Consider the following 23597-nt stretch of genomic DNA (forward strand, 5'->3'; position numbering starts at 1 on the left):
CAAATGCATAAATGTTAAACATAATATACATTTTTACTGTTAATTATACAGAAAATCATACTTTTTACATTAAAAAAATATACATTTTTACAAAGTTTTACCGTAAAACTACAGTTTTTTATCATATATTTTAAGGTAACTACTCGTTAACCAATTAACGTTTTTTTTACTGTAGCATTTTTACAGCTTTTTACCGTTAAAATTATGAATTTTTTTTACAGTGAATTTATTGAACATAAATTCAAATTTACCTGAAATTTTTGGTGCAATCTGAGAAATTTATTTTCATGGGATGGAGTAAAATGATGAATTGCCCTGATATAGTGAGTAAAACAACAATGGTTCAACATCACATTCTATCTTACCTGCTCCACCACCACCTCCAGTGCAGATACAGAACTCAAGTGTTGCAGCTGTTCATCCGAATTTGGAATCTGCACAGGATTCAAATGGACAACACTGTCTTATTTAATCAAAAACAACCCATGCACTATAAACTATAGCATATTTTCAAATGGTCATGTTTATTATTTCCATCTTATAGCAAATGGACTAAGGTAAGAGCAGATGTAAGGTTTGTTGCTATTTGGACCTTACAGCAGCATTGATCGGCGCGGCGCATAAAAGACACCTTTGTATTTGATTTCTTACAGAAATCATATTTCACTTTGTGATTCTTTTGACATCTTTCACCCTGTAGTATAAGGGAAATACAATAAGCTATATAGTCACATTCCTGAGAATGAGAGCTTTCATTTGATATATGACTTGTCTATTTAAGTGCTGTGTGAAAGAATTATATATCCATATTAATATTTCTACCACATTACCTCTAGGTGGCGCTTATTTACGACGCGAATGTTTTCAGCCCTTGTTGTTATTTTATATAACATAAATGAAAAGTGATGGTATTCTATAAAAAATGCCAGATTCTAAGCTTTCAAATAAAACCACATATGCCTGACTTTTGTATCTGGGAACTTTAAAAGTAGTCCAGTAAAGCTTGGTAAATACGTTGGAAAAAATATTTTAACGAAACAAACCTATTTATTGAGTGAAAATGATGTAGCAACTACAGAACAACTGCTTTTGTCTATCTGTAGGGTCTCAGTAGTAATCAACCTCTTGCAGTTACGTTTTTTCCCTTTAGAAGGGGCTGCACTACCAGTCTCAACGTTCTCGACCCGCTCGCTCGACGACATTGTGGGTAATGTAGTCTTGCGGTTATTGCGATACATTGAAACGTATGCGTTTTAAATGGGCAAAAAAACTACAATTACAGGGAGAAGCAAGGCGCAGGTTTAGTAACGGTGCCTAATCTTAAAGCAGCACCAAGGTTGAGTGAGGTTGGAACCAGGGAGTAGCAGGACTGAAGGTATGTGCTCATTTGTGTCTAATAATATATCTTTGTTAAACATGAAGTTTGCTCGAATGTTATCGGCAGAGCGCAGTTTTTTGTCCCTTGTACTGACATATAAACATTAACGAATTTACCTTTTCCGACGGTATCAGTCATTTGAGGGGTTTGGGTGACTCTGTAGCTGTCTCAGAACCTTGTGAGTTTCCTAACTAAACAGCATTTCGAGCATCACAGGTTTGTTCAAACCTTGTTCAAAATGTCGTCTGGATAGGTAGCGCACTAGGTTTTGAGACACTGCCTAGATGTAGCTACAGTGCTAGTTAGCGAGCTAAACATGGAATTTGTGGATAAGCGAGAATTGAGATAGTCAGCCAGTGCATTTAGAAACAAGGCAGACGAAATATGAACTTAATGAATTGTTTTGCTAGTACAAAAGATACAGTGAGATCAATAAAAGCCACCTGTACACATTGGTTTCCAATTCACAATGCAAATGAGTATGCGTGGCATGAAGCCAACAACACGTCAACCTGCTTGAGTTGTTAATGTCAACATCAGTGAAATTGCATACCATTAAGTAAGCTTTAGATAGTGCATGCATACCATTAATAAGCTTTATACGCGATTTGCAAAAATATCTGATTAGATTGATGTGTAAACATAACCACCACGGTTTTAACAACTACAAATCTTCCTCCAGTCTCCCTATTCATTTTTGGGCATTTAAGGCACATAATAATACACCTCATTTGTGGTATACCACAACTCAGTTGCATAACTCTTTAGTTTTGAAACACAGCCATCACGTGACAGTCATGTGAATAATTCCAGTAAAGCTTATTTTTAATTTTAAAAAAAATCCCTCCACATTCTTGCTGACTACAGGATATGGATTTGGAGTAGAAGTGCTGTTGGTAGTCCTTAATCAATAGGTGGAAAGGGCAGTTGCAAGTGAAATGAGCAACAAGCACAGTTTGATACCAGGAATTTCTTAAAATCACTGTAATGATAGCTCATTTATGCATGCTTGGCAGCTCCAGTCAACAAAACAAAGAGTTTGGTTACTTTATTTATTTATCTATGTGTGTTCCTGGTCTCATTGTGAACAATTCATATGTGCATGTTATTCAAAAGGAAAAAATGTGACCAATGTCACATTTTGTAATGTTGAAAACATTTGTTTTATTTGTATTATTCAACTGATTCACAACAGATTAAAATCAATTCACGCCTTTCATTTTTTACTAATTGAATCCCCTGTCTCACTCACGTATGATATATTATGGAAGTAAAACGGGTTGCCTTTTTTTACTTTTACCGATAAGTTTATATGTTATCTCTGTTCTCTATAACTACTCTGATTAGGCCTGGATTTGGTGGCCAGAAGAAGGAGCAGCGTGGCTTCCCTCTCCTCCTCTCATGTCCCCTCCCTGTGTGTCCTTGCATGTCAGTGCCCCCTCGTCTCCCCCACCCCTGTGTCTCACCCCCTCAGCCCTTTGTGTTCCTCCTCCTCATGCTCGGGACAGACTGGCCTCACTGTCAGACCAATGACTGCCTGGATCATACTGCCTGTCAGTCTGGCTGCCTTCTCTATCACTGGAATATGGATAGTGTGAGTGTGTTTTAATATACTGTCACCCAGGAAAGGAATTCAGCAGATCCTTTAGTGTATTCTTAGACATAATAAAACCCATCAAATTAGTGTTTGTCTCATTGAATAGTTTTTTTCACATTAGCATAGTTTAAAAGATGAGATCAAAGCTTTGCATTCCAATTAATTCAGATTCATATACATTACATTAGGAACATGTTATGTATGTGTATATTTATAAGCGTTTTATTTAAATATGTGCCAGCCCGAGGAGGTGGGCTTCCGCAGATGAGTCTTAGTTACTCAGTGTTTCTTCCTCATATACTCTGAGTGAATGAAATTCATTTTTCTGTGTCCTCAGGTATGCTATGGCTGTAATGAACCACCATGTTTGTCCTGTAGAAAACTGGTAAGTTGAGCAGCTTGTTTTGCTCAGTGTATCTAGAGTATGTAGAATTGGATCACAGCTTGTGATTAAATTTAAGGTCGTACAATGTGACGTGCACAGAGGAAACGGCCAAGCCAGGCTTCCCGAAAACATGCTGCACACTTCAAGACATCCCCCTCATCAGGTAGTCACATCAGCTTTATTTCGAGCTCTTTCTAAGCTTGTGTTTATTTCCAGTATGATCTGAAAATGTCTTCTTTATCTTCACTTTGATTCAGTAAATGTGGATCATACCCTCCAGAGAGCTGTCTGTTCAGTCTTATCGGGAATGTGGGAGCTTTCATGGGTAAGACCGTCATCTCATATTTCCACATATTTCACACCGGCAGTGACATCTCAGTGTTTCACACAGGATTTTGTGAGATTGTGGTGGGTGGACCTCGGACCCTCGGGGGGGGAGGGGGGGGGTGGTTCTGGGGCATGCTCCCCCATAAGAAAATTTTGTACATTTTAAAGTTAAATGCATCAATCTGGTGCACTTTGAGAGCAAAATTAAGAGGCTAGATCTTGGTGCTCTTGTAAACAATTTTGTGCTATAGTAGTAATTTAATCAGAAATGGTGATGACATGGCAAATAAGTCACACCCACAAAGCATGGTAACCGAGACAGAGTTTAATGCAGTTCACAGATGGTCAAAATACAAAATCGACCAGAACATACATTTGAGCCAGTGCTTGACAATAAGCATTGTCATGTGCTTGTCCTCTGGACAAGAAAATTGGTCATACACTTGTCAGAGAAAAAAAGTTACTTGTCCGGAGAGAAAAAAGGACATTTATGTTACATGCTCAAGTAACATGTCAAAGTTTATGTTGTATATTTTTCTAAAATTACGACCGATGCCCAACTTAATAGTGTACCTATGCAACCGACTCAATTCTCTGCGACAGAAATGTAAACTGCGCTGGGTAGGGGAAGGAGGCTAATGTCATATGGTAATTATTTTATGTTACATAACTGGTCTACAAGTCTTCACTGTATGATTATAATACATTGATACTTTTTAAAGCTTCTAAAGTAACCCAGTCAAGAGCAGTGAGTGTTTTCTCATGTTCTTGTTCTGGTTGTTTGATTATTATAATACACACTAGACAGCAGCAGGTCTATTAGCTTACATTTACACTTACAAGTCCGACATTTTAATACAAATCCGCCTTTGTCCGCTGTTTACATTCACTTTAGACATCACTCTCTGTGTTTACATGAATACCTCACCAAGACGGGCATTTTGGTGGAATTTTGAAATGTATTTGACCGTTCAGGTGCGCATTAGCGCAAGCATTTTCAGCACATACACATACGGGCAGTCTGCCACAGTCTAGGTAATAAATGGGAAACACTGCATCTCATATAACCGAGAACAAAAGCATGAATAGAAGCATTCAGCACCCTTGCATGTAGTACTGATTCAGTTACAATGGCAGAGGTGTTGAAGGACAGATACCTGCATGGAGGGACTTATTGCATCATCACTGATTCATCATTTATTTTGTATTCAGTGAGCTGTTATGGTGCAACTTCAAGATTAGGGGTTAGCTTTATCTTGTTTTGGGGAAGATTGGGTGTTAACAGGACACACACCATAGCATAATATGCCTTAGCACCACATTTAATTTAGAAGTGAATGAAAAAGTATGTTTTTTTTTACAATGTTTCATCAGCAGAATGACCCAAAACACTGTAAACAACAGTACAACCAACTAAAAAGACTGTACGCCTATCCCTCATAGCCTTGTTTTCATTCCTGTAATAAATTAAAGATGGCGCTGCTGTGAATAGGGTCTATTTACAAGTCATGTTATAAAAAGAAAACCACATTTTCTGAATTGCATAATACAGAATGTATAAAGAATATATAACTTAAGAAATAGTTTACCAAAAAATGAAAATTGACCCATTCTTATGTCATTTTTCTTTTTTCATTGAACACAAAAGTAGCATTTTTTGGAAGAATCCTTATGCAGCTCTTTGTCATAAAAGGACAGTAGTGACCACAGCTGCTGAGCTCCAAAACAGAAAAGAAAAATAAAACACCATGAAAGTAGTCCTCATACAGGAATGGATCCAAATTTAAGTCATTATTCACTGATAATATTCTCCTTTGCCAAAGCTTTCAGATTCAAAATATTATTTAAAAAATGTTCTTTTCCTCGTGCCAACCTATCATATGTCTGTAGAACACTTGGAGTATAGCGTGTGAGTCATACAGACTTTTTTTTTTTGGTGTTATTTTATTTTTTTGTCTGTTTGCAGCTTCACAGGTGTGGTCACCATGAACTGTGGTTGAATTGCAAGAGCTGTCTTATGATTCTTCAGAAAATTCTCATTTTGTCTTCCACAGAAGAAAACTACTGCATAAAGGTTTAGAACGGCATGAGGATGAGTAAATAAGGACCGAATTACATTTTTTCCTTAAGAACATTTCTTTGAAAGGCCCTTGCTGAAAATAATGCCAGGGCTAAATAGGGACAATTACACTATGAGCACTACACTATGGAAGAGAAATAAAGGAATTGTACAAGCCATGTGTGAAGCAATGTGGTTTCTTTTTGTAGTGGTTTTGGTGTGTCTGCTTCGGTACGCTCAGATCATCGAGCACAGGAGCCACTGCTGGCTGAACACCAGTGGACTCGTGTCTGGATGCACCAATGCTGTAGGACTGGTCATTGTGGGCAACTTCCAGGTTGGTTTTAAAAACTATCCCACACTTAGCTGGCTCCATCCCCTGCAATCATTATTATAAAATAGACTTATAGATTAGATAATCTCATGATTTTTTTCAGTTCATTTTAAAGAACACATAATAATGTTTGTAATTTTTTGTAAATTACACTCCTAGAAGAATATGTTTGCTACTTGGTGTTTATTCACCCTTAATATTTTTTTGTTTTTTACTTTTTTTTTTTTAGTATTTAGAAGTAATCAAGAATACTAATGATGATATCATATTAAAAATAAATTATACTCTTTTTACTTTAAAATTACTTATGATATCCAGTATGAGTTAAAAGGAACACATTTCTAGTTTGATGTTTATGGAGGGGTATCTCATAAACCCAGCGCCACGCGTCAGCATGCAATTCAGGTCAAGAGTGTTTGTGTCATGTGAGATGTAAGTATCTAACTAAACATGCAATATTTGACCACTGTTCTATGATTGAAATGTCGTACTGACCGATAGTAATTTCCAAGTGTGCAAACTATTCACCATTTGTCGAATACGCCGTTTTGAATTTAAAATATATCATGTACAGTAAGTGATTTGCATGTCATTCATAATTGTGAATGTGAAAACATTAACGGAGCAGTTTTAACCGTATCAGGCTCAAGACAAAGATTGAATGTGTGTAGATTGTAAAGGAATTGAATTAATGTGGTTATCTGGCAGGCTTTTGAAGTAGCTTTTTAGAAAATACTCTTTTATAAAATGAAACATAAAACAACAAAGTAAACGTAGAGCATTATCACCCAGATCAGAACTAGAACATGGTAAGACATGTGACTTCTATTGTCCTTTTAGGTTTTGGCAGGGACAGCGTCATATATTCTTAATGCAAATATTCTTAATTAATAATATTAAATCAATTTAAGATTTTCTAAATAATTTCTTTGTCTTTAATTCTAAATTTTGTACAGCATCTGCTAAGAGTCTTCTTTAAAAATAATTTTATTTTGAGTATGTCTTGCCAGGTTTGTGCTCAAAAAATTAGCCACCAGTTAAAGGAGGCGTTCACCTAAAAATGGAAAATGTACTTTTACTCACTTATGTTGTTCAAAACCCATATGCTGGGGTTTTTCTTGGAACATAAAAATAGATATTTTTAGCAGCTCTATTCCATAGAATCAGTTTATAGTGAGCAGGAGCTGTCAAGCTTCAAAAAGGACAAATACTATAAAGCACTATTAAAGGTTCAGTATAAAGACATCATAACTGTAGTCCATATGATAGGTGCACTATATTCCAAGCTTTCTGGGGCCACACAACAGCTTTGTGTTGTATGGACTACTTTTATGATATTTATATATAAAAAAAAATATATATATATATATTTGGACCTTGACAGCAGTGGTCAATATGAATGTTTTTTTAAAAGAGCAGCGTTAGGATTCTTGAAAATATTGTGTTAAGATTCTGCTGGAAGGAAGGGACAACTTGAGGGCAGTATATAATTATATATTTCTTTTTGCTAGCCAGCTGACACAGTCATGTCATTTTACAGATACATCAATGATGAGAAGAAATTCAAATTTTATTCGTCTTTTTGTGAGACCGTACAAAAAAGAAAGAAAAACAGGCAAATTGCTAGCAATGCAGACACAGTGTTTGTCTTGTGCTTTCTGAACTTTAAAAATACATGTATCTTTTAAATACATGGGACTTTCACATTTCAAGCCTTTATTTAGAAAATTATTGCATTCAGCGCCTATATATTTACCAAAATATAGGACCAAAGAGGACCATTATATTTGTGACCTCAACACCCGTGACCCCCCCCCCCACCACCCCCAAAATTGTTGGGTCCCCCCCCAAAGTTCAAGACATGGTTACGGCCTTGCCATTCACATCACTGAAAATACTTGTCAAAGTATGGAAGCATGCTTTTTGCCTTGTGTTAGTGTGGATTGTTGTATGAGAGGATATACTTGGCTGACTCTTTACCATAAGTCTATACATGGGCTGTAAATTCATGGCATCAGATGGATGTGTTGATCATGAGCATCAGTGTGTTTCAGAGAGGCTGATGTTCTCAAAGTGATTACTGTTGATCCATGAAGACAGCCAACTTATTCTTCTGTATGGATTTTAGAGGGCATTTCACTCCCTCATCCTTAATAGTGCTTTCATCGGCATGCTTAGTGTGCAATAGGCAAGTTTCTTTTTGGAGAAAGACAAACTTGTGAGTGGTCATAATTTTGTTCAGTGAACTCTATCCTAGTCAGATGTTACACATTTGTGTCTGTCATGTTTTTTTGCCCTGTGGCCGTATTACAGAAACATGTTAATTTCAGGATTCTGTATTATCTGTTTAGAATCAATGGCTATTTCAGTTAGCAGACTTTAAACTGATGTGTGTAATTTTTGCTAAAATTATACATTTTCTCTCATATCCAAGCTTAATATGCAGAGACAACTATAAGTAAGCCATTTGTATGTTGATTTTGACTAGAAATGTGTCAGGGTGTTCGACTAATAACTAGGGATGCACCCATATGAAAATCTTTTGCTGATACCAGTTTTAACAAAAACTATAGGCCATTACTGATATTTTGCCACCTACCCTATTTTGTCATCAGATCACTGTTTTACCTAGAAATTATGCTTAAAAACTGTACAAAGAGGTACAAAAGCTTTTTTACTGTTCTAATGATAAGTAATTTTCATTGAAATATGGATTGGACCTGTCGAACACTTGATAGGTCAAACATTTTAAAGGGAGGCACAATGAAATATAAATAGAAGATGAAAAGATACAGAATATAACATGCTGATTGATATGAAAAAAGGTCATTTTGTACTTAAAACATTTTTGCACTCTTGTTTTTGCTGTTCAAAACAGAACTTAACTCACATTTTACATGTATGTACTGTATATAATAGAACATTACAAATTCATGCTTTGTATATGTTTTGCAATTCCACAGAAATATCAGCCTCATAATTGAAAAATAAGAGTTTTAACCAAAGGAACAAAACCTCCTTTTAAATTTTGTATTCTAGTGGTATAATGGAGAATGCCATCCAGTCCACTAGAGGGCACCTTTTGCTCACACAGCACTGACTGAAGAAATGCAGCCTTTTAAAATCGACATGAAACAGAAGTTGCAGCCGACTTCCGTATTGCTTCCATGACATATTTCCGAAATAAAGGCTTATCAAACAAGAAAAAAAATTTAGGGTGGGGACTTTATTTTATCCATCGGTTGTTCGTTGGATTGTAAAAAGTAGGCGTTGCATACGGAATGGAGGCAGATCTGAATGCGAGTTTGCAGTCGACACACAGACACACACACACCCACCCCTACCACCATACAGCTCAAGCCAGAGCCGGTTACTGGGGAAATTGAGCATCAATCTCAACACACTGATGATCAAACTGACAACATAAACGCACTAGCACATCGCAGTTTTTTTTATGCGCTCTTGTTACAGAAAAGACGATCACTGTCGGGCATGATATCCTCTGCTGTGAGTTATATTCCCGGATTTGTGAGGTGTTTCCTGATTCTGTCTGACACTGCTTAAATAAACAGTTGCAGTAAAAAAGGTTTAAACTGCTTGATGTTGTGAACTAGATATGTACTCGCAATATTATCTTGCAGCGCTGCGCTTTTGAGTGCGCAGCGAGTATCTGAAGCACTCCGATTACATTGAAGCGCATCATTTTGCATTCAGGATGCGCATAAGCGGTTTTGTGCCGCTCCGTATTGGAACCTTTCTTATTGTTCTTTTTTAACTTTGATAGTTTTGTGCAATAAGATGTTATAGTTATTTAGCCTGTTTGTTGAATATCCGTTAGTCACCATGTTTAAGTGCTGCACTTTGCATCGCTGCATCCCTATAAAAGGCATCTGATCAGGGTCACGTGAACATAACAGAGCCTAATTATACATTATTATCCTTAACACCGACTAGTCATTCAAACAACCGACCGACAAGTCATTTATGAAAATAGGTAGTTTTGCACATCCCTAATTAAACCTAACAGTGTAACATTGTTGTTCTGTGGCACTATCAAAACATTTCTCTATTTGTTTGAGTGACCCATCCAGCTCAACACAGAAGAAATTAAGTTATGGCCCCTGGTCTTTTATTTTCAAAGCTTTAATTGTTTTCATTGGTTGGGTTTGACTTGAAACACTGTACTTCTTTTTGCCCAGGTGGACCATGCTAAAACACTTCACTATGTAGGTGCAGGTGCTGCCTTTCCAGCAGGCATTCTATTCGTGTGTTTGCAGTGTGTGCTGACATATCGGCTGGCTGTCACTGCTTTGGACTACTGGATGGCTTATGTGCGAGTGGCACTGGCTACTGGTGCTCTCGTCACACTCGTTCTCAGTATCCTTCTTTAAGTATGATTGGAAAAATGATGACCAAGTGTTTTTATAGAATTTCACTTGACATATATTGCTTACTTGACTTGTTTAAATTTGTGTAAAATATAAAGTATTACAATTTAAAGGGTGAGTTCTAGGGCTGTCGATTTAACGTGTTCATGATTCAGTGCAATTAATTTTATAAAAAAAATAACACATTAAAAATTTAATGCTATTAATCATGCCACAGTACTGTAATAAGGAGTTTTCCTATTACTGGAAGAGGCAATTAAGTATTGTACCATCTACAAGTTTTTATGAGTCACAGTTAGCAGGGAGCAGTAAGCGCAACTCCAGCTGTACAGGCAGCAAACTGAAGGTAAAAATGTAGCAAAACTTGAGCTTATAGATTTTAATTTGAAAACGTTTACAATAAATATTTGTACTTGTAAGTTGAAATTTACACTCACAGCCCCAGTGTGAAAATGTGTAAAATAAAAGTGTGTTTGGTGCTAGAAAGTTGAATGTTGCAATCTGCACTCACAGACAATAATCAAAAACCTGTTTTCTGGGAGTGCAGTTTGCAACATTCAATTTTAGACTTTTATTTTACAAGTTTTCATATCGGGGGTGTGAGTATAAATTTTAGCTAACAAGTACAAATATTGTACAATAATTTATTGTACAAGTTCTCAAATTCAAATCTACAAGTTCTGCTTAATTTTTACCTTCATAACAAACCATACTGGCTGCATCTGAAAACTGGAAAATACTGCCCTCAGAGGCTGTAAATGGGAAAAGGGTCTGTCTGCATCTTGCAACACTACAACAAGGCACGCCCACTACAAGGCAAGTCTTGCAACAGATGGATGTCACATTCATACATTAGGCTCATTTGAGATTAGCAAGTTCTGCGCAGAACCGATTACCGGTGATCACTGGCAGGTGCATGCCGGTTAGAAATCTGAGTTGCTGTGATGTCATGATGATGTATGTCAAAAAATCTCCTGCAAGAGCGAGGTGGCCTCAGTATTTTGAAGCAGGCGGCACAGCTGCTTTTACAGAGCTGCACAAACTGCAAGCATGATGGGAAACGACTTGCTGATGACACAGCACAATGCTCAAGCCAGCGTTATGCTTTGTTCTTTTTTAAAATGTTTGATTTCTTTAACTCTGATATCAAGTTTTTATGTGTGAATATTCCCAACACTCTGACAGTGTGATCTCTGTATGAGATATGTGATTGGTATCATATTTCTGAAATATCTTAAATACTTTATTGAACTAAAAATGGATGGAAAGACACGTCTTATAGGGGAAATTAAATAACAGGTACATTGAGGGTCTTGTTCATCATATTTATTTTCACTTAAAAGCAATCGAATTAAAATTGCATCCAATTTATTAACAACAAAGTACATGAACGCAAATCATGCGACATCTTCCTTTGATCTAGTAGCGGCTGATCCACTACGAGAAGCGAGAACTGTCCGACTTGACAGCAGTTATTTCACTCCACCCTTGACTTCAGCCGCCTACTCTCGTCTACATTCAAGGCGAGGCGTTTGGCATCTCAAACGTGCCTACTGTGTTTGTTGTGTATATTTGGAGTCCCACAGCAACACTACACCTATCCCTACCCCTAACCCTAACCCTAACCTTAAAGGTGCTATATGTAAGATTGACAACAAGCGTTTGAACTGGGTACTGCAGTCCAAATTCAATGGCGTTGTCTGGCCCGCCCCAGACTCTAAGCTCATGCGGGTTGCCAGAATGAGGACAACTCTTGCTAGGGGTGGAGGTGCTTGGAATCTCGTAACTAAAAAGAATTTGCCATAATCAGTCTATGCACTCAGAAAATTGTACATCGTTGAACTAAAATATCTACCTAGCAATCTAACGCTAGCGACATTTCACCACATTCATTGATTCAGTCACAAAGTACAATAAACTCTTCTAAAAAGGATGTAAGGTTTACATTAGATTAGACAGATAAAAACTGTAGCAAGTAGCTAGGGATGGGCATGAGACGTTACTCAATTTGGACATCAGTATTCATTAAATGTATAATCGCATTCTTAAATTGAGTCAGTTTTGAGTCAAGCTTGTGGTTTCTGTCACGCTGGTTGTTGCCGAGGTAGTAAACAGCCGTGGCCCATCCGCTCCGCCACATTAGTCGGGATCACTTCACCGGCTGTGTCTCGCTGCCTTGAAACCAGCCTCACATGAAACACAGAGTATGAATGAGAGTACTCAAATGTTGAATTTACTCAAAATGTCCGTCCCTACTAGTAGCCGAGATAAATTAGATGGCTAATTTTAGGTGACGCTCAATGCTTACCTGTTAAGGAGAAAATCAGCCAACTCAGCATCCATTTTAAAGGATTTCTGGGCTTTAAACTGTCTCCATCTTCCAAAGGCATCTCCAATATTTATCATTGTTTTACTATGCCTCTGGTCAAGGTGGCTTTTAGACGGATGGCTTGGCTTTTTAGGTCAGGTGGAATCTGTCATCTCTGATCCAGTTCATTTGCTGGCTTCCATGGCCTGCAGCACGCAGTGTTGTTTGCCTGCAAACTTGTTCAAATCTGGCAACCCGGCGGTGTTATTATAAATACTATTGGTGAGTGGGCGGGATCACACAGGCCAAAACATAAACAGAAATTCCGGCCCGGAATGGAAACTTCAAAGTAGAATATACTGCCTGTAGCATTGTTATCGGAGAAGCATGTTTCCTAATTCTCTAATGACATATTATGGTCATTTTATGATTTAGTACAGTAAAAATATTACATATAGCATCTTTAACCCTACCCCTATACTAACCTTAACCACAAAGATTAAAAAAATAAAATGTTTATAAAATTATTATATATCCAGCAACTTAAAAGTTCTAGATGGGAACAGTGAGAAGAACCTTGATGAAAATGATGGGGAAAAGAGGCTGTACCATTGAGTAGCTAGCAGGCTAACCATCTAGTGGTATGCTAAGATAATAGGTCAAACGGTTAGCTTGTGAGCTAACTGGAGAAAACGTTTTTTTATTTTTAATAAATTTGCAAAGATTTCAAACAAACTTCTTTCACGTTGTCATTATGGGGTATTGTTTGTAGAATTTTGAGGAAAATAATGAATTTAATCAATTTGGGAATAAGGCTGTAACATAACAAAATGTGGAAAAAGTGAAGCGCTGTGAATACTTTCCGGATGCACTATATGATGGCTGCATGGTCCCATGGTGTTTATTCTTGCATACTATTGTTTGTACAGATGAACGTGGTACCTTAAGGCATTTGGAAATTGCTCCCAAGGATGAACCAGACTTGTGGAGGTCCACAGTTTTTTTTCTAAGGTCTTGGCTAATTTCTTTTGATTTTCCCATGATGTCAAGCAAAGAGGCACGGAGTTTGAAGATAGGCCTTAAAATACATCCACTGGTACACCGCCAATTGACTCGAATTAGCCTTTCAGAAGTTAATTGCCTAAAGGCTTGACATAATTGTCTGGAATTTCTCAAGCTGTTTAAAGGCACAGTTAACTTGGTGTATGTAAAGAATTGTGATTGTAGTCAATTAAAAGTGAAACAATCTGTCTGTAAACAATTGTTGGAAAAATTACTTGTCATGCACAAAGTGTCCTAAACGACTTGCCAAAACTATAGTTTGCTAATATGAAATCTGTGGAGTGGTTAAAAAATGAGTTTTAATGACTTCAATCTAAGTGTATGTAAACTTCTGACTTCAACTGTAAAAATCAATTGAAAACCGTAGTTATATCACCTAAAAAATTCTGTCATCATTTACTCACCCTCATGTCTTTCTAAACACACTTATGACTTACTTTCTTTTGTAAAACAAATATGGAAAATTTTTGAAGAATGTTGACACTGATCTTTCCCACACAATGACAGTGAATAGTGACTGAGGTGGTCAGCCTTCAAAGGAATAGTTCACCCAAAAATGGAAATTCTCTCATCATTTACTCACCCTTATGCTATCCCGGATGTGTATGACTTTCTGTCTTCTGCAGAACACAAATTAAGATTTTTAGAACAATATTTCAGCTCTTTAGGTCCATACAAGGCAAGTGAATGGGTGCCAAAATTTAGACGCTCCAAAAATCACATAGGTCAGCATAAAAGTAATCCATATGACTCCAGTGTTTTAATCAATGTCTTCAGATGATAGGTGTGGGTGAGAAACCGATCAATATTTAAGTCTATTTTTGCTAGAAATTTTCCTCCCTGCCCAGTAGGGGGTGAATGCATGAAGAATGTGAATCACCAAAAACACAAGAAGAAAGTGAAAGTTACAGTGGAGATTGACTGAGCAGGAAGGAGAATTTAAAGTAAAGATTGACTAAAATATTGATCTGTTTCTCACCCACACCTATTAAATCGCTTCTGAAAACATTGATTTAACCACTAGAGTAATGGATTATGACTTATGTGATTTTAGGTGTGTCAGAAATTTGGCACCCATTCACTTGCATTGTATGGACCAAAAGAGCTGAAAAAAATTCTAAAAATCTTTATTTGTGTTCTACTGAAGAAAAGAATGGCATAAGGGTGAGTAAATCTGATCTATTGTGTGTGATCTAGTGATCTATTCCTTTAACATTGTGCTTAACATCTCCTTTTGTGTTTCATGGAAGAAAAAGTGTCACACGGGTTTGGAACAAAGCAAGGGCGAGGAAATAATGACTGAATTTTAATTTTGCGTGAACGATCCCTTTAATTGCATGTGCCCCATAGATTAACCACACTTTAATCATCAGTTTTTGAATAATTTAATTTGAATTATTTAGGCTACTAAAATCCATAAAAAATGGACACAGTGAGGGCTTAGAAAAATTTTGCCCAGTACTCTGCTTGTACCTTTATCTCATCCTGCTCATGAGGTTCTTGTCATGATCAATAAGCCTCTGACTCTCATATTGTAGAAGTAGTATAATCTAATTGCGTTAGTGTAAATGTTGGCATGGAGACAAATGAGCCCAGCTGGAGTCTCCCAGCCTTCCTGTTTTATCTCTGCTTTGTTCTTCAAGGATTTATAAATTGTTTTGTCCCAACTGGAAGAAAAGGGGGTGGCTAAATGGTTGCTGTGTGATGTAACTATGAGAAGAGCTAATTAACCAGTCTCTCTATAAATAATCAATGAGTTTCTGCACTAATGTTAATTCCATAGTGACCAGCTGTGTCATCAGCTCTCACTGTGAGTGGGATGTGCTACATGCAAACATAGATCTTACATAGACCTATTGTGCTATTTTTGTTACAGTTGAAGTCAGAGGTTTACATACACTTAAGGTTGAAGTCATTAAAACTAATTTTTTAACCACTCCACAGATTTAATATTAGAAAACTATAGTTTTGGCAAGTCGTTTAGGACATCTACTTTGTGCATGACATGACTAATTTTTCCAACAATTGTTTACAGACAGATTGTTTCACTTTTAATTGAAAATCACAATTTCAGTGGGTCAGAAGTTTACATACAATAAGTTAACTGTGCCTTTAAGCAGCTTGGAAAATTCCAGAAATTTATGTCAAGTCTTTAGACAATTAATCAAATCAAATAATTTTTATTGTCACACAACCATATACACAAGTGCAATATTGGGTGAAATTCTTGGGTGCAGTTCCGAGCAACATAGCAGTCATGACAGTGATGAGACATATACCAATTTACAATAAACATCAGATTTACACAACACATTATCCAATTAGCTTCTTATAGGAGGTGTACTGAATTGGAGGTGTACCTGTGAATGTATTTTAAGGCCTACCTTCAAACTCAGTGCCTCTTTGCTTGACATCATTGGAAAATCAAAAGAAATTAGCCAAGACCTCAGAAAAAACTAATTGTGGACCTCCAGAAGTCTGGTTCATCCTTGGGAGCAATTCCCAAACGCCTGAAGGTACCACGTTCATCTGTACAAACAATAGTATGCAAGTATAAATAGCATGGGTCCACGCAGACATCATACCGCTCAGGAAGGTGACACATTCTGTCTCCTAGAGATGAACGTATTTTGGTGCGAAAAGTGCAAATCAATCCCAGAAAAACAGCAAAGGACCTTGTGAATATATTGGAGGAAACAGGTAGACAAGTATCTATATCCACAGTAAAATGAGTCCTATATCGACATAACCTGAAAGGCTGCTCAGCAAGGAAGAAGCCACTGCTCCAAAACTGCCATAAAAAAGCCAGACTACAGTTTGCAAGTACACACAATCTTACTTTTTGGAGAAATGTCCTCTGGTATAACAAAACAAAAATTGAACTGTTTGGCCATAATGAACATTGTTATGTTTGGAGGAAAAAGGGTGAGGCTTGCAAGCTGAAGAACACATCCCAACCGTGAAGCATGGGGTGGCAGCATCATGTTGTGGGGGTGCTTTGCTGCAGGAGGGACTGGTGCACTTCACAAAATAGATGGCATCATGAGGAAGGAAAATTAAGTAGGTATATTGAAGCAACATCTCAAGACATCAGCCATGAAGTTAAAACTTGGTTGCAAATGGGTCTTCAAAATAGACAATGACCCCAAGCCAGCCACGGGCCGTGCATTTTAAGTCTAGGCCTTCAGTGCGATTCATGCCATTAAGAAAACACAGTTTCACAATGAATAAGACGCTGTGCCTATCATACATTATGTGGCAGTCAACTAATAATACCAACTGACATTTAATAACACGTCCACGCACGAAAGCCAGAACTTGAAACTACACAATGCTCAAGCAAGCCTAATTTTAACTGCAGCATGACTGTTTTGTGAAACAAAAACAGACATTCAAAAATCATAATTTTTCATATGAATCTACCAAGGAGGTCTATAATACCTGGAAAAATCTATCTAATAATATTTGCGATTTAAATGTTGCTTGCAATAAATTTCTTTTCGTCAGGGTACACGGTCATGCCGCATTCCATTCAAGTTGGATGCGGGATATTCCTACTTGATATCTCCAACCATAAATGCATTCCATTCCCCGATATTCAGAACTGCAATGCTCCCGTTAGCTTAGCAGGGGTTTGACTCTCATTAGAGATGTCTCCTAGCAACCTAACTGATAAACAATGCTGCAGCGCTAGCATTTGTGCTTCAGATGTACGATTATCAAAAGGGATTATAATGTTTTATACACCTGTTTCTGCAGGCGTTTGTTAAACAAGCTTTAATATCATGTAATGTGGAAACGAACTCATTTATTGATATTACTTAAAGTGAATGTTTATCACTTACATTGTATATCTCCCTGAGTGTCGACATGTTTGTGTGACATTATGCCCCTGCATCTCGGTGAAATTGGAGTTGAGAATTTCTGCACGAGCATACAAGTTGTAATCTGACTTCAAGATGCATTCAGTTGCACTTTTCCTAGTATGAAGTTGTAAAATCTGACTTTCCAAGTTGAATGGAACGCAGCACTACTTTTCAAAACTTGATCTGACACTGAATGCTCCAGCAGCAGCCTAATTTACACTTAGAAAACTCCTGATGTTGCTATAATAATGCAAAAAGCACTTACCAATTTACTTGAAGTGAAAAACAGTCCTCCTTTCCTGTTTAATAAATTAAGCAATCACAGAGTCATGCAGAACATCTCATGTTTTTAAATCCATAAGGATCTCTTTCTCAACTGCAATACCAGCAGTGATGACAGCCGACTCCTCAGCAAGATCTTGCACTCTTTGCTTTCAGATTACATTACTTAAAGCATGATTGCATCACTCAAGGCCAGCTAGAAGGCCTTGACCGGGACATATCCTAAAGATCACACCCACCAAGAACAAATAAATCAATCTGATTGGCTGATGAATCTGACAATTCATTTGCACTTTTGAGGGATTCTGTGGAAATTCTGAAGGCCTGAGGGGGTGGAGCTCAGACTCATGCTTTGCTTTGGGCATGTGATTTGTGAAACAGTTGTCACGCTTCACTTGTAAGCATCAAGGAATAAATTCTGACTGGATAAACTTCGTTTTTCTCTTATTTGTTTGTAGATGAATTAAGAGTGGAAAGTGATTAAAAAAACATAGGCAAAAAGGTGATTGAGAATGAAAGGATGAAAAATATGTATTTATTTGGCTTGTTAGGCCAGCAGAGAAGGCTTTGCTGACCCTGAGAATTCGCCACTGCCCCAAGCATACTTCCAAGTTGTGGCAAAATGGCTTAAGCACAACAAAGTCAAGATATTGGAGTGGCCATCACAAAGCCCTGACCTCAATTTGATAGAAAAGTTGTGGGCAGAACTAAAAAAGTGTGTGCGAGCAAGGAGGCCTACAAACCTGACTCGGTTACACCAGTTCTGTCTGGAGGAATGGGCCAAAATTCCAGCAACTTATTGTGAGAAGCTTGTGGAATGCTACCCAAAGCATTTGACCCAAGTTAAACAATTTAAAGGCAATGCTACCAAATACTAACAAAGTGTATGTAAACTTCTGACCCACTGGGAATGTGATGAAAGAAATAAAATCTGAAATAAATCATTCTCTCTACTATTATTCTGACATCTAACATTCTTAAAGTAGTGATCCTAACTGACCTAAGACAGGGAATGTTTTCTATGATTAAATGTCAGGAATTGTGCAAAACTGAGATTAAATGTATTTGGTGAAGGTGCATGTAAACTTCTGACTTCAAGTGTATGTGTAGGTCTAATGATAAGACATTTTACCTTGTTTTCTGAACCAAGGAGTGGTGGTGGTGTAGTGGGCTAAAGCACATAACTGGTAATCAGAAGGTTGCTAGTTCAATTCCCACAGCCATCACCATTGTGTCCTTGAGCAAGGCACTTAACTCCAGGTTGCTCCAGGGGGATTGTCCCTGTAATAAGTGCACTGTAAGTTGCTTTGGATAAAAGTGTCTGCCAAATGCATAAATGTAAATGTAAACAATAAGACCAGCCAAGCATCCCACTAATTGATTTTTCAGCCAAGATTCAGTTGTTAGCAAATGTTGTTCCAAACACGTATGACTTTATTTCTTCCTTGAAATACGAAGGAGAATTTAGTCAGAATGTTAGCCTCAGTCACTATTCACTTTCATTGTAGAAAAAAAAAAAAAAAGATGCATTGAAATGAATGCAATGACCGGGGCTAACATACTACCTAACATCTTCTTTTATGTTCCACGGGAGGAAGAAAGTCATGCGAGTTTGGAATAACATGAGGGTGATTAAATGATGACGGAATTTTCATTTTTGGGTGAATTATCTCTACCAAGACAGAAAATGCAATTTGAAAAAATCTGTATTCCTTGACTGAATCTCTCAGGTGGAATATTCTTCATCCATGAGAGCTATGTGCTACAACACGCAGCAGCCATCTGTGAATGGGTCTTCACTGTAGACATCCTTGTATTCTACGGAACTTTCACCTACGAATTTGGCACCGTCACAACTGACACCATGTTGGCTGGCCTCCAGCTGAACCTATTACATGGGTCTGGTGTTATTATTGGAGATGATGTCCAAGGAGTTGCCACAAAGGGTCTGAAATCTCCAGGAGGAAGCAGTACCTCCACCCATCTGAACTGCACTCCTGAGAACATTGCAATGCTTTAATCCTCTTATTAACACACACATCAGCACGCACATTCACATACAGGGTGGGAGGCTTCACAGTGGTGCTTCCTACATTAAAGACCACACTAAGGCAGAGATTAAACTGATAAAGGTTTAGAGGAACCGTCCAGTAAAGTCAAGGAAGGTAAAAGGGATAGTTCATGCAAAAATTCATCATTTACTTACCCTCATGTTGTCCCATATCAATATGACTTCGTTCTTCAGTGGAACACAAAGAGAGATGTTAGGCAGAATGACAGCCTCGGTCACCTTTCTGTTTCAATGAAAGTTAATGATGACTAAGGCTTTTATTTTGCCTAACATCTCCTTTTGTGTTCCATGGAAAAAGCCATATGGTTTGAACAACATGAGGGTGAGTAAATGTTGACAGAATTTTCAAATTTGAGTGAACTATCCCTTTTCAAATAGAACAATGACTCTTGTGTATTACAGTTTGAGATTTTAAGTTTGTCTTTTTTGAGCATCCTGTTTTTTATTGCTCAAGTTCTGCTCCATGGGCAGTTTTTGGATGAGAATCACAGACTGGGCATTTTATTAAAGATAAAGATGCGTATTTTAGCTCTATGCTTTAAGGCTGTTGTTGTTGTAGCACAAATCAAATGGTTTGTGAGGCTACTTTGCTGTTGCTTGAACTGTTGCACTGGGCGATGGAATATGTTTTTACCGTCACGTTTGCACGTTTCAGGGTTGTCTCTTTTTGAGCTTGCATCTATTTGTCCAGCCTTACTGATGCAAATAGATGATTTGCACGTAACAAAATGAATGAACTCTTAGTTTTAAGTTCTTTTTACTTTAATGATTTATCGAATTGCAGACTTATCAGGATCAAAGTAATAGTTTTTTACAACCATGAATGTCAAAGATGTAAACTGTAGCTTGGGAGCACCTATTATTTTAGAATCAGAAGATTGAAATCCAAATCTCATTTAAGCTGTTGAATCAGCACTTATTCTTATTCTACAATGTTAAAATAATTTTTTGTAATTGTGACCTTTTAATGATTTAGTTGGAAGAATGTCTTTTCATGCTGGCTTGCTTTAGTATGGAGCCCCTTAGAGGAAAGGGCGGGAATTTTCGAACATAGTTTGCATTCCCTCACAATACGTTTTGTGTGCCCTTGCAATAGTTGTAGTAAAACCATAGTAACCACAATCACCATGGTTAATCCATGGTTAGTTCCACCAAAAACTATGGTTACTACATTCTACAATATTACTATAGTAAAACCATAGTTAAACTATGGTATTTGTATAGTAAATCCATAATAACCACAAAATTAGGATTTTTAGTACCATAGCTTTTGTTTTCCTCAATTATAACTTTGGTTTCACTACAAATATCATGGTTAAAATATGGTTACTGTAGTAAAACCATGGTAAATTTATTGTAGGGGAATGTAAAAACTTGTTGCAGGGGAACGCAAAACTATTTCAGAAAAAAATTCCAGTTCTGTCCTCTAAGGTGCTCTGTACTTTCGTGCTGTTTTATTCTCATTTTAATTCACTGACAAGGTGGATCTTGTTTTTCGCTTAGAGCACAGGGAAGTGATGTAATGTAAGGTGACCAGCTCTAACCTCTGGCCTCCTGGTATATTAAAAAAGTAGTCTAGAATAAGTACATTCTTACTGTACCTTGAAAGTAGCTACAGGTAAAAAAAAAAATATATAAAAATTTTTTTTTTACATTTTTTTTATTTTTTATTCTTGTTATTGTCTTATGGGTCATGAAACCATTTACAAAATGCCACATCCATTAAGCATTTTACATTGTGATTTATTAGCCTGCATATCTTTTCATGCCATAACTACTCATACGTTGTAAAGTTCAAGCGTCGCCTCATTAACTGGTTTGAAAAGAGTGATATTTTTCATAACCACAAGTCAATATCATAATTTTTATTTTTACAGATTTTCTGTTGCCAAAGGGTTTGTCTCATTTTGTTAAATATGTACTGTACGCCTTTGATTCAACAACTCTTATGGTATTGTTTTTCTGTGTTGCAGGACACAGCCACCAAGAAAGCTATGATATTTAGAAAATGTTACCTGTGCAGCATAGTAATATTATACAATTTTGAAATGCATAAATGAATGAAAGCCAGCTGGTCTCCAGGCTGGAACCTGGGAAACTATGGTTGAACCTTTTTAGGGTTGAGTGGTTATGGTGGCCTTAATGTTACTGTAGTGTCCTATAGATTATTCCAAACTGTCAATCAAAGGGTCCCTATTGCTTTTAAGGTGACCCCAAACTCATTGTGCTTTAATGTTTTGAATTTCACACAGAAATGTGCCAGTTAATGTCTCTGTTTGTTTTGTTGCCCTCCAATGGGATATATTTGTGTTGCCTCAGTTTCATGCCAATGATTACACAGTAAATTTAGATGTGGTCTTTAGGCATCATACATGTTTATCTCTGTTGACTATTATTAGAGAGCTATTTGACACATTGTTTAGCTGCTCTCATGCAAGAGAGGATTCACAGGGCTGGTTTAAAGCTGCACTGTGCAACTGCTGCATAGACAAAACCATCTATGAAATATAATTTTGAATGGCATTTTTTTATTGCTACTGTATCTCTACAATTGCTGGTTGATCATTACAACATACTCATAAGTCAACTCAAGCCAAACTGCATATATGATTAGCAGGTTATAGGATCTTAGATAATACAAAGCATGTTTTTTGAGCATATGAACCTAAAGTCATTATTTTTGTCATTTCTCATTGATTGCCTTTTTTTCCACATCCCAGCAGAATGAGTGAGCAGCAAGGCTGATGTAATGGATTGCATACAACTGTTGGTATAAATAACATGCAATACTTACCATTGCTTTTTGTGCATATTACATTAAATGATCAGACTAATAGGGCAATCATGTCACTTTAGAGCAAAATGTTGTGAAAAGATTGTAGACATATTTCTCAGTTTTATATTACTATTTGAACTGATTTATACAATTTTAAGGCCTGGTCTGAGGCTGTACTGACACGGAAAATTGTCTAATATTTTTTATTTTATTTTGTTGCCAAATTTTTCAATGTTGCTTGTCACAACTTTTTTTTGCTTGTAAGACAATGTTGTAAGAGCCTACATATAATATGTCCTTAAATATAGGATTAAAGACCTCCCCATATTAGGAAAAGCCACACTCTGAGGACTATTTGAATCTCCTCGCATGAAAATCATCAAGCTAAGTGAAATAGTTGGCTTTGGTTGATGATGTATCTTTCTTGATGTTTTATGACTTTGACCTTGTATGTTGTTCTCTGGATAAAAGTTATTTTTCTGATGACTTTAAATAATGCAATTGAAATATTTTTATAAATACATATCTGTTGGGATTGGGACTAAGACATGAGGTTCACACTCCAAAACTGAAATAAAAATGCAGATAATATTTTTATTTTATAAATTACTTATGTAAATAAGTAAAACTTCCTTATCATTTCAATGATTTTCTTTGACAGGAGATTTATATTGAATAACTACCAGAAAATCTGATGAGAAATAAACAAGTGTATATGTTTCTCTGTCTGTGATCATTCTAAGATAAATTAACTTACAAAACAT

At 36.9% G+C, this 23597-nt stretch overlaps 1 protein-coding gene across 2 annotated transcripts; it reads left to right on the forward strand.

Moving 5' to 3' along the window:
- The first annotated feature begins 1265 nt into the window (after positions 1 to 1265).
- On the forward strand, positions 1266 to 23553 carry LOC127424154 (transmembrane protein 150A-like). 2 transcript variants are annotated; one of them, XM_051669106.1, is made up of 8 exons: positions 1266 to 1375; positions 2726 to 2972; positions 3313 to 3360; positions 3437 to 3523; positions 3618 to 3685; positions 5956 to 6083; positions 10280 to 10457; positions 19717 to 23553. In XM_051669106.1, exons 2-8 carry the CDS (start codon positions 2908 to 2910, stop codon positions 20004 to 20006), a joined length of 864 nt encoding a protein of 287 aa, XP_051525066.1. In that variant the 5' UTR covers positions 1266 to 1375; positions 2726 to 2907; the 3' UTR covers positions 20007 to 23553. The 2 variants fall into 2 exon arrangements, with proteins under 2 accessions (XP_051525066.1, XP_051525073.1); XM_051669113.1 differs by lacking the exon at positions 19717 to 23553 and adding an exon at positions 11620 to 13647.
- The last annotated feature ends 44 nt before the right edge of the window (positions 23554 to 23597 follow it).

This window comes from Myxocyprinus asiaticus, chromosome 3 (assembly GCF_019703515.2).
Source record: "Myxocyprinus asiaticus isolate MX2 ecotype Aquarium Trade chromosome 3, UBuf_Myxa_2, whole genome shotgun sequence".
NCBI classification, from domain to species: domain Eukaryota; kingdom Metazoa; phylum Chordata; class Actinopteri; order Cypriniformes; family Catostomidae; genus Myxocyprinus; species Myxocyprinus asiaticus.